Below are 12,854 nucleotides of genomic sequence, written 5' to 3'. Positions count from 1 at the left end.
CCCCAACAGGCCATAGGTGTTTGCAGGGAGATAGAAGGCAATATAGTAGGAGTAGGAGCCATGGGTATCTGGGCAACTTCTTCATGTAGCTTACCTGTGACCTCTGGACCTGCTCTGGCTCAATAACATATACACCATTTCCATTTGATGATAGAATGTTGCTGTGCATTCATTATGACTTGGTGGATCAGATGATATTCAGCTTATGATAGGCAAACTCAGGTTGGATGGTAACTTGTTGTCCCATGGTCACATGTACAGTTTCCACCAAAGCCCAATATCAGGCCAGGAGCTGTTTTTTGTTTGTTTGTTTTGTTTTTTGGTTTTTGGTTTTTTAAAAGAGAATAGTTGTATTCAAACGATGGCAGAGCCTTACTCCCAAACCCTAAAGGTCTCTGCTGCAATTCACCAATGGGGCCTGCCAGAGACTCCAAATAACATCTCTGTCTGCCGCTGACACTTCAAATACCATTAGATCTATTAAACCATCTGGTCCCACTGGCAGAGCAGCCTGCACAGCAGCATGGACCTGTTGCAGAGCCTTTTATTCTTGGCACCACTCAAAACTATGAGCTTTCTGAGTCACTCAGTAAATGAGCCAGAGTAAAACAATTAAGTGAGGAATGTGTTGCTACCAAATCCAAACAGGCCTACTAATTGATATGTCTCTTTTTTTGGTTGTAGATGGAGCCAGGTGCAACAACTTACCTTTCACCTTTGAAGAGTTATATCTAAATGCCTTACACAACTGGACTATTAGACATTTTGCTGATGTGGGACCTTTATTTTTACTTGGATTTCTTTCCCATTCTCTGGCTCTCAAATGCTTTCCTAACAAATCCAGAGTGGTTTCTATCTCCCGCTCACTTGGTCCAATCAGCATAACATCATCAGTATAATGGCCCTATGTGATAACTTGTAGGAGAGAAAGGCACTCAAGAGCCCTGAAAACTAAGTTGTAACACAGGGCTGGAGTTAATATAATCCTAGGGTAGAACAGTGAAGGTGTATTGCTGGAATTGCCAGCTGAAAGCAAATTGTGTCTGATAGGCCTTATGGATAGGTATGGAGAAGAAGGCATTTGCCTAATCAATAATCACATATGAAGTACCAGGACATGTATTAATCTTACCAAACAGGGCAATAACATCTGGTACAATGGTTGCAATCAGAATCATCATTTCATTCAGTTTACGGTAGTCTACTATCATTCTCCAACACCCATCCATCTTTTAAATGAAGATGTGGTGGGGACCACCACCCTCACATCCTTCAAGGTCTTGCTAGTGTCACTAATCTCTGCAATACCTCTAGAAATGGGATACTGTTTTTACTCTGTGATTTTACCAGGCAAAGGCAACTCTAATGGCTTCCATTTGGTCTTTCCAAACATAATAAGCCTCACACCACAGGTTAAGGAACCAATGTGAGGATAAGTATATCTAACCCAATTATACATTCTGGAACTGGTGAGATAAATACAGGATGGATTCAAGGACCTACAAGAAACATTGTAAGTCAGATCTTTACTAAAATTCTATTGTTTATCTTACCTCCATTGGCCCCTACTCTTACTGGAGGGCCACAATTACATTTTTGATCCCCCGGAATCATCACTATTTCAGAACCAGTATCCAGTAGTCACTGAAAAGTCTGATCATTTCTCTTCCCCCAATGTACATTTATTCTGGAAAAAAGGCTTCAGTTCCCTTTGGGGTAAGGATGGGAGAAATATTAACCATATATATTTTTGGTGGTACCCCAGGGTCCTTCCTCATAGTAACCTGGTCTCCCTTTTATCCAAGGGGTTTTGAATCAGTAAACTGGCTCAAATATGGGAACTGTGTGAGAGGCCTTCATTCCCTGCTGCTATGATTTTAAGTAGGTTTCTGTTCATTTGCCCTTAAATTATTTGATTATATAAATCGAGTAAAAATTTTGTAGGCTTCCTGTGTATTTCACTTTTGGGAATGCTGTAGCTAATCAGCTAATGCTATACATATTAGACTATTCTGATCATTGTTTTATTGTTCTGCTTCTACTACCTATTATGGTAAGTTCATATACCCTGCCTTTGGCAATTTAGTGTGCCACATGACCCTTGTCACTCTGGGTCCAATAAAACCCATTGGCCTTAAGTTTACCATTTGAGCAACTAAAGTCACCACTATAAATTCTAGCACAGAGAAGAGTAATGACAAGGCTCTTCAGGGATGTTGGTGCTACCTTCATGAATCTGTTTTTCAAGGTGTTAGTAAAGAGTACATTTTCTGGGTCATCCCAATGTGGGAGATTAGGTTTGACATTACAAATTCACTCTGGCGTTCTCATTTCCCTAAACCTCTGAATCCCCTGATGAATAGCAAATCATGGAATGTCAGTCATCTCTAATCATTCACAGTGGGCCATCTTTTCATTCATAATTTTGCCAACCAGCAAGATAAACTATTATAACCTTTCTTTACTCCATGAGCTACAACATTAAATTCAAAGTCTCTACTTAATGGATCCATATCAACAAATTCAGCCTGATCTAGGTGTATATTTTTGCCATTATTATCCCACATTCATAAAATCCATTCCCACATTTGCTCATTAAACCTCTGTGTATAAGAATTAGAAAACTCAAGAAATTCTTTGGGACAACAGCAGATCTTCTAATGGGTCATATTCTGTACCTAATGCTTAGGAGCATTCTGTGTTTTAAACCCAGTTATTAGCCTAGAGACACAAGTTAGTAGGGAGGGTAGGTCCTGAGCAGTGTCAGCACTGTCATGCTTGGTCAACATAGGATTAGTTTCCTCAGTTATACTAAGATAGGCCAGCATCATAGGAGGTGAGGGTGGGAAAAACTCTTCCTCTAGCAAAATAATCTCATCAGAGTCAAAGAGCTAAATATCCTCAGCCTCCTCAGGATCCTCCTAAACATCTCTATCCCAGATAATGGGATCCCATTATTTTCCATTATTATTATAAAAACCCTAACCTTTACTACAAATACCATTTGAGGCTGAGCATTAAACTTGTGTGTATTTCAGCCAATGGAATTGTGAGGGTATGTCTTTGGGTTTCTGCAATCTCAGTCCTGTGGCTAAAGGAGAGAAAATTCTCTCTCCAGACACACTTAGAAACTTTTCCTTTTAAAATATGTGTCTGAAGTTGGGAACTTGAAACTTTTTTATAGCAAAACATTTATTGGTATATTGCTGATATACATAATGATAACACTCATCATGGCAAATTTGCACCTGTACATGACACCTTCTGCTTCTTTTTTCCCATCCCCTCCAAACCCTGATTCCAGCCTCATAGCTAGAAACTGGCCTGAACTTCAGAAGAACTAAAGGATCAAGCCAGCTGGAATTATCCACTACCCCACCATGAAGCTGCAGCTGGCCTCCTGGGATTAATCAATTCAGCTCTGGACTCTGCCTGTATTGCCAAACAGTGACAGCAGAGACAAACCTTGAATTGTACTTTTTCTTCTATTTTCTTTTCCTTTCTTTTTCTCCTGCTTTCTTGCTTCTCTTTTATTTTTTCTTGATTGTTTGAACACAGTTTCTAGTTTTTGTTTGTTCTATTCTTTTTATTCTTTCTTTTCTCTTTCCAATATGTATTCTTCACCAGTTGCCTAAAATGTGTCCTCCAGCTTTGCTTCTGACCTCTTCTTCTATTTCTCTGTTTTTCCCAACCCTTTTTGAATTTTCTCCCCTAAGGGTAAAATCACCATTTTAAGGGCTTATGTATTGCATACAATTTTTGGGATTCATACTCAATTTTGTTAGCTAACCACAAATCTAGTTCATATGATTTAAGGTAGCAAATTAATAGTTACCACAGTTTGTCATTTTCTAGGCTATATTTGATACTATTGTTATTGTTGATTGTACTACTTTAGCCAAAGTGCCATTATTGTGTTAATTTGGTTGTTCTTCCTGGTATACCAAGACTAAGATTGCCTGAGTCTTGAAAAAAAAAGAAAAAAAAAACTATAGGCCAGTGCAAAAGAACTGGCAGCTGGGCCAAGTGGGCAGAAAATTCACATCTGCAATAAATTGAAGAGGTAGGGTAGTTCAACAGATGCCAGAAATGTGGCATATTTGGTAATAAAAGAAGTATGTGAATGGACCCAGCACCAAAGAGAGGCCTTGTGGGATGCAATGAGTGAGGACACTCCCGTCCACATATTCAGGTATAATCACATAATTGACCCCACTTTGGGTACCAATTTTCTAAGTGAGTCATCTTTTCCATCACTTGGAAACAATACCTAGTGTCCGAATTTAAAAGAGAGAAGATATAATTTGGCTCATCATTTTGTTACTGCATGCTGGATCTGAAAAAAGATCTTGTGTACCTTGAGCAATGAATTGGAGGCACACATTCAGTGGGGAATGAAAAGAAAGCTACATTTAATTGGTGATCACGACTTACAATGTGGGAAAAAATTTTTACCAGCTGCTCCTCAAACAAAAGACTGTTATCTAGAATATATAAAGAACTCAAAACAATCAGCCCCCCAAAATATAAGGACCAGATCCAAGCTTGGTCTTTATCAACAAGATTTTTATCAGCCTTTTCTTCTTTTGAGCTCTGACCAGAATCGCTTATCAAGTAAAGCCTAAGACATTCTAGCTCTACTTGTTCAGCTTGTGTCTGAATCTTTCCAAACTCTTTTCACAGACCAGTTTGAAAGTCTCTGGAACCACATTCTAACTAATCTATTTTCATTGATAGATTCAAAGAAAGAAAATATGTAAAGGTAGAAAATGAGGGAATTTTATATAAATCTAGCCATCTAACTATAAGTGTTATTCACAGAGTTTATATAACTATGGCATAAGTTTCAGAAAAATAAACTTTAAAAAACTTTATAGAGCATACATATGCATTAAAATATTATTCTATGTTTCTCATTTAGTGGATAATTTTGCCTAAAAGAAATTTAATTTGTGAGCATTTATATTTTTATATCCAGTGGTAGTGAATGACTTGGACTCCTTCTAATAATGGCTATAATAAATTTGGACCAAGGAATTTCTTAACTGAATTCAACTTCAGTCTTTATCTCTGTCCTGCTGTACAAAGAAAATTCAACTAAAAGATACAGAGTCAGGTCAATTAATATTTTTATGTTAGTTAGACCTTGTTCAGATCTATAAAAGGGAATTTTATTTGTTGAAATTTAGTATTTGACATAATTATTGAAAAATATGTAAAATCAGTTTTTTATTTTATATTATCTTTTGACCCTCCTTTAAACAGTGAGTTTAAATACTACAGTATCTTACTAAAGTATTAACAGATAAAATAATTTATTTATGAATTGTACTTTAATATAAACTCAGACAGATGTGAATGCAGACATAAAGAAAGAAAATTGGTCTTGTGTTTACAAAGTTTGAATTTGAATATTAAATATATTCAAATATATTTTTTCATGATAGAATGGATTATGTACTTTTTATATTAATCAACTTGCTGAATGGCATAAGGTAATAATGCAATTTCAGACTGTTTATAGTCTAATACTGTATGTTCTGCTTTGTGCAAAGGTGGTATGGGGAATTTATACTATGACCACTCCCTTTGTACTTCTGTTCCATGCACTCATAATTTAGATGATCATTTCTTCAAACCATTTTTATTTGTACCTACTTTTAAAATTAGTATTTAAAAGGTACAAATGCTACCAGTCTTACTATTTTAGATATTCAGTATTGTATAGAAATCTCTGCAAATTCACACCATTTTGGTCCAGAAACAATCTTGAAGAGCTCCTGCAAAAGAAAAAGGAGATAACAAAAATGAAAATGAAGATGAAGAGGGAAAAGGAGGAAGAGGAGAAGAACAAACCTGAGATCTGGGAGCCAGGCTTAATGACAGTCCTCACCAATAGTCTCTCTATTATTCTTTGAAGAAATATAAAAGGCAAATGCAAGTTTTTGAATAAGGGATATACCCATAGGTGTGTCAGAAGATGTGCAATTAAGAGATAATTTAGTCAACAATGTAAGAAAATTCTTAAAATCAAGTACTGGTTAAGACTGAACAAGTTCCGCTGAGGAAATGATCTGTAAAGTTCAAGAAAGCTACAACTTGTTCTCCTACCCCCTCCATTCACACATAACACACTTTACAAATTGAGGACCATATAAATTAAAACAACTGCATTTACTTGAGTGTTTTTCTTTCACTCTCAACCCATCACCACCACCATTCCAAGAAAATATGGCAATAAAATTGACCAAATAATTAGAATTTTTTCCTTTGTAAACCATTTACCACACCCTAGAGGAGTTTTCCTGCAACAGCCAAGACGTGTAATTCCTAAAAGTTTGGTTATTACAAAAGATAGCTGGGTTTCTTGAAAACATTAAGGATATAAATAACCCAAGGAAGGAGCTGTTAAAGTGAAAAAAGGAGAGCTATGGTGGGAGAAGGACAATTCTCCCGAATCTATTTGTTTTGTTTTTGTTATTGGAATAGGTTTTTCTGAAAAAAATAGGGAACAGTGGAGAATGCTGTTCTCCCCTGGCACTGCACAAGAAAAGTCAGTATGTCATGTCTTAACAGTCCTTATGAGTAAGAATAAAACATTCTTCTGCCCTCTCAGTGCAAATACAGAGATTTAAGTAGTAAAAATAAATAGTCTACATAGAAGGTGGCGAATAATTTTAGCAGAGAATGGTTGATAAGTTGTCTATATATGGAGGGAAAATGGGCAGAAGTAAGGTAGAGTGAAGTGAGTAGCTCAGCTTCTCTTTGAAAATGGAATGTACCTCCTCATTGTACAAAGAAGAGTAAAGCCTTAAGGGACTTTTATTTATGTGTGTAAGAATGCTAATGACACCCAAATTTATTAGCTTGCTAAAATATATGTTTAAATACACATTGCTTCTGGAGACAGAAAAATTCCACATAATTAGAGACACAATCTTTATTATTAAAATGAATATTATAAATTTAGCTGTAAATAAGCATCAAGTAAAGTATTTCACAGTATCCTGCAATTGAAAATAATAAGGTGACTAAATTATACAGGAGTCCCACTGATGCACCCTTTCAGACTGAGGTATCTGATCAAGGTATTTTAGTCTATTGTTCCTGGGGTAGAGAGCCTCTCTTCATGGAATTACAAGTTAATAAAATTTGCTACTCAACTGAATGACCTAAAAATATATAAATCCATTTGCATATTTTGATACTTTAATTAATTATATGCACTCCACAATGAATGAATGTTTTGCATTCTGCTCTATTCCTTTGCTCTTTTTTTTTTTTTGATAGCAGGCATCAAACTTGGGCTCTTGTGTTTTTAAGGCAGGTGGCAGAACCACTGAGCTAAAGCCCTGACTCCTTTGCTGTTTTAGTACTCTGATCAACTTTTTCACTCCAATAAAAAAAAGTTTGATTTTCATGTGTTCATTATTGTCTCAGAGACACTACAATAATTTTTGTATTTTGAAATTTAAAAAATCAAACTACTTTATATAGGAAATGTAAGATTCCTCATCCCGAATTGTACGTTGCCATAGTTGAGGGTGTTTAGTTTCTGTATTCAAATTGCATGGAACATAGAAAGTAATAAATTAGAAGTCTAAATAGAAGATTTTACCAAGGAAAGGGGAATCTCAAAGAAGAGGCAAGTATCTGCAAAGTAGTCAGAGTGGTATTTCTTTTTTGGTTTAGAGTTTCCCCTGGAAGCTGGGAAAAAGGGAGAAAAATAAACAGAGACCCCAGAAACTGATAACCACATTTATGGATATATTTCTTAAAAATTGGCATGTCAAATATGGTGAGCGAAGTAGTCACCTAATATAATCTGAAAAGCATTGCTTCAGTAAGCTATACTTTTCTGTAAAGTAAGCTTATTTTGTATGTATGAGTCACTTTCTTCAAAATATCTTCCCTTCCAGTCTGTCTGTAATTCCTCCACTAAAACTGACTATTTTGTGCCTCCTATTCCTAAAGCCTAGAAATCAGATATGCCGGGATATATAATACTGAACTAATAACAGTCTTTAGCAACTTGGAGTAAAAAAGTTGATCAGACTACTAACCAGAAGGGCAAATAAATAGTGCAGAAGGCAAAACACATTTATGAAGTGAGGGGGGAATACAGTAAATTGGAGTATCAGGTACCAACTCAGAAATTCCTGAGTAAAAGAAGCACCTTTTCTAAGCAGCATAAGAATAGCAAATTCTTCTTCCTGAATGATGTAAGTAGTCTTTCCAAAAATTGGACTCTATCCTCAATCCTCTAAAAAAGTCAATAATCTTCTAGAATAATTTATTCTTCCCCCTTTAAGAAAAGATACATTTGAACTGAAATTCATATGTCAATAAAATTATATCAATGACCCTAAGAAGTGACCCTAAGCAATATAATCTAATCTAGAGAACAGTAAGAATTCAAACTAATCTAGAGAACAGTAAGAACAGATAGAATAGACAAGACTCTCCATTACAAATACCCACAGTTACGTACTCTACAAAATGATTGCTTGCAATCCCAATACAACATGAAATTATAATTAAACTCTTTAAATCAAAAAGGCCAGGCACAATTACAGTTAATCTTTTTAAAACAAAATTTAACATTCATTTAAAACTCATCTAATACATCAAGACACATAATTTAAAACTAATATTTAGCAGATCCATGGTTCTATTGTTGCTAGCAGCACAAAATCATTTAATATGTTATTATCTTAAGAACAAAATAGAAGCAAAATCAACACGTGTCCAGATAAAACATTCAGTTAATCTTAATTATTAGAATCCGTTGTGACTTTACCAATTTTTCCCCAAAATGTATTAGTATCTTAAAAGTTACCTAAAATTTTTCCTTTCTTTAAGTATAATAATACACTTGTTTGTTTTCCACATTTGTTCTGGATGAAAGGTAGAATGTTTCTTCATTATATGGCACATAGCTTTTGAAAATAAAACTTTGAGCTTTTTGTAAAACATGTTTAAAATTATTCTAATACTTATGACCTCAGATTTAATTACTACTCTTATCCCAGTTTTGTCCTACATACTATTAACAAGCAGGTAGCAACTAAGACAGTGTAAGGGATGCCTATATAGCTGTCAAAATAATCTTCAATTTTCTCAAAATGTGAAAGAATTGCTTTCTCCATTTTCTGGATTTTAGACTGTGAAGGCTTCAGAATGTTATGGTTGGGGCAAAGCTGGATTTAGAAAAACATCAATTCAGATTAGGTTTGATGTGGCTGACTGCTTCTAAACCCTACGTTGGATTATATAGATTCCTTTAAAAATGACATCTGCCTCAGAATGAGAAATACAATGTGGTAATACGTTTAAGAGATGTAGTTCACTTTCTGTCACCTTTTCACTCTGGATCAAGCTAAGTGATTAATTAGTGCACTACTTCTTGCATAGGCTCAGTAAGTGCCGTCAAACAGTTACATCCATATCACTTTAAAGATATTATAAAGCTTCCTTTACTAGGTAGGTCCATTTAACTCCAGAGGTGCTCTTTGGAAATATATTTAGAAAGCTAAGAATTGTTACTATCATATTTATGGTTTCTCCTGGGTGCTAAGGCCATTGAGTCACCTCATGTGAAACTGGGCAGACTATCTGCTCTCACGGATTCAATGTGGCAGAGGGTTATTGTGTGGCAATATATGTAATACTCCAATTTAAACATACCAGAGGCCTGAGGCCAGACTTTCATTTGGTGAATATGTGTGAAAGATTCTATTTCTTGTTGATACTGAATAAATAAAATAGCTTCAATCTCCAGAGTGTAATCACACAGAAAAAATAAAGATGATCCTGTATTGCTAACATTTTGTTTACACAGAGCAGTCTAATGCCTAGTCCACTTAAAATACAATAAAAAAATGATGTTGAAATGTGATTTGTATTACAAATAGAAACACTCCCTTTGAGTATAGAGATTCATCATCTTTACTAACAAAACTAAACGTTTACGGTAGTCCTGAGCTGGTGATCTCTTTGTGACTTGGTTTCACAGGTAAGGCTTCTGACTTCAGTTGAGAGCATATGAGTATTGAATATCACTGAAATTTTAAATTAAATTTTAGGGAAGTGATAAACAAAATCTCTGCATGGACATGTCAATATCAATGATGGTGAAGTAGAATGCTACAAATAGGTCTATTATGAAGATGTGACTTCCTCATATAGAGGATAACTGGAAAACTGAGTTCTTCCAGGGAGTACTTCCTGTAGGTTGAGGTGTTGTAAATGTGTCCTGACATACTTTTACCCTCATTTAGGGTTTGTTGTTGTTGCTCCTTAGCATAATTCAGTTGCCATAGTAGAAGTGGTATTATTGCTTAAAAATGATTTTGTATGTAGTTGGATGCTATCATTCAAATCTTGTCTCGAAAGACGTCTTCTGAACTCACTAGTGGTAAAATAGTATATGATTGGGTCAAGGCAGGAATTCAGACTAGCAAGACACAGTGCTACAGAATGAAATATTAGAATCACTCTCCTGGCTATACAGCTTTTAATTTCATTGGACTTGACCAGGAAATCTAAAGGAAAACTGAAGTGATAAGGTGCAAAGCAAATTAGGAATACTCCTGCACAAGTTAGAATCATCTTCAAGGCTTTCTTTTTCTCTCCAAGGTCTTGAGCAACAGGATGTTTATCTTGCAGTGATAAAACTGTCTTCCAGGTACAATATAGGACAATCAGAAGAGGAGTAACAAATCCAATCAACTCGCCAACAGTTATCATGGCAACAGACTGGGTCAAATTGACATTCCTGGTAGGAAGATCCACAAAGCATTTGGTTTTATTGCCTGGTGTGTTATCACTGGTTCTGAAAAGGGGGAAGAGTAGACAGGCAAGGCAGATGATCAGCCAGCCAGTGATACTGATGTACAAATCATATTTCTGTTTGCAGTCATTGAAGCGAAAGGGGTACATGAGAAACCAAAATCGCCGTACGCTAATGCAGACCAAGAAGTAAATGCTTGCATACATGTTGACATATTTTAGGTAGAAACAGAACATACAGAGGCCAGTCCCAAATGGCCAGTCATGATTCAAATAGTAAAAGATCCTCAGGGGCAAGGAGATAACTTGTAATAAGTCAGCAATGGCTAAGTTTATCATAAATATCAAAGCACGTTTGGTTTCTTTCATATAACCATAAAATACCCATAAAGCTAATATGTTCCCTATGAGACCAGGCACAAGAATGACAGTGTATGTCACTGCATAGATGAAGTACCGAAAATCTGGGTTTTCTCCATCTGTCCTGTTACATGTGTCATTAGCAAGCATGATTCTTTCTAAAGACATTGTTATTGCCAATGATTCAAAATCTACGTTAACTGCTACTCTTTCTAAAAGATTGGTCATCAAAAGGATGGAGAGACTGAGTATAAAATAAACTTTTGCCACATTGGCTAGCTTCTATGCCTGATTTGAGAATTTTTCAAAGATTTATCTGCATGTTTGCCTTGTATATGTTCACAGTATCTACATTACAATGCACGCACAGATGAAAAGCCCTTATAATTATCTCCTCCTATTGTGTAAGGCCTTCTGGGGTTCATAATAGTTGGTTCTCTCTCACTTAGATTATGAATGCACCATAGAGCAGCTCCTCAAATTTCTGTATGATGATAGCCATCTCTTTCCTGGTGTTTGGCCATGTATTTTTCTTGTCTTTCTTTTTCTTTTTTTGTTTTCGTTTTGTTGTTGTTGTTTTCTCACATAGAAGAAATGTTTGCTTTAGTGGACTCTTCCAGGATGTTTAGCTTCAATGGATCAGTTTTTCAGGACTTATTCAGATAGGTTTTGAGGGCTAAAAAGTGAGAAAGTGAAGCAGAGCTGAAAGTGAAAGAAAATAAGCCAATTATTGTCTTTCACATTTTTGAAAAAAAGAAGCAGTCTATGCATAGAAAAATATATTAGTTTGAATGAATAGTTTTTAGTTGAGTGGGGGTAATATGCTACAGTCCCTACAAGGCACTTTACAATTACAAAAAAAAACTTAAGTAAAAGGAAAGTGAGAAATAACCTATCCCCTTATTCCATAAAGTCTATGAACCAATATCACACAAGAGCTTATTATAATTCAGAAGATCCTTAGGCCTTACCCTGTATCTGCAGAATCAGAATTTGCATTTTAACAGTCATCCAAGGTGATTCTTCTGTATATGACATTTAAGAATTTCTTATCTAGATCATTGCTTTATGAACTTCACAGATCATTAAATTCATCTAAGGAAGTTTTGATGTTTCGCTGTTGTTCTGTTTTTGTTTTTTGTGGTACCGGGGATTGAACTCAGGTCCTTGTTCTTCCAAAGCAGGCAGCAGAACCACTGAGCTAAATCCCTGGCTCTGTCTTGTTTTTAATACAGATTTCCTTGAGACATTTTGATTCAATATGTTTGGGCTTGGACCTTAAATCTTCATTTTAAATTTTTTTTCATGTTATTATGGTATAGCCAACCCAGTATTTGTCCTTGAACTATCATTTGGGGGCCACTGATGTGATCTGAATCCTTCCTAGATTTCTAAAAGTAAACGGGTAACAAGCCTTGCTTTAAATACTTCTATTTATATGAATCATTTAGTCACCTCATAATTATTCCAGACAACAGACCATAACACCCTAACAGAAATCAAAATCTCCAGAAAGTTGACTCAGCTGGGTCTATGACTCTTGTTCTGAGGTGGAAAAAAAAAAGTAAGCTTAGAAACATGGATGGTTGCTTTGAGGCTGCTGAAATCTAGAAGGACTTAGCTGACTTTAAAGATAGTGGAAAGAACAAAAGTAAAATAATTATGAGACATCCTGCTTTGGATTAGCAAACCTATATGGATTT

At 35.6% G+C, this 12,854-nt stretch overlaps 1 protein-coding gene across 1 annotated transcript; it reads right to left on the bottom strand.

The window, feature by feature from the left end:
* Positions 1-10,232: 10,232 nt before the first annotated feature.
* Positions 10,233-11,301, bottom strand: Gpr174 (G protein-coupled receptor 174). Its single transcript, XM_010641324.1, has one exon. The coding sequence runs from the start codon at positions 11,299-11,301 to the stop codon at positions 10,300-10,302; it is 1,002 nt and encodes a 333-aa protein (XP_010639626.1). The 3' UTR covers positions 10,233-10,299.
* Between the last annotated feature and the right edge of the window lie 1,553 nt (positions 11,302-12,854).

This window comes from Fukomys damarensis, unplaced genomic scaffold (assembly GCF_012274545.1).
Source record: "Fukomys damarensis isolate Sample0158 unplaced genomic scaffold, DMR_v1.0_HiC HiC_scaffold_39, whole genome shotgun sequence".
In the NCBI taxonomy this organism is placed as follows: Eukaryota; Metazoa; Chordata; class Mammalia; order Rodentia; family Bathyergidae; genus Fukomys; species Fukomys damarensis.
The sequence above is the reverse complement of the archived record's forward strand: the minus strand, read 5'-3'. Positions and strand labels throughout refer to the sequence as shown.

What these genes read in the sequence shown, in the direction of transcription:
- Gpr174 (XM_010641324.1), bottom strand. Translation starts at nt 11,301, where the DNA reads ATGCTTGCTAATGACACATGTAACAGGACAGATGGAGAAAACCCAGAT.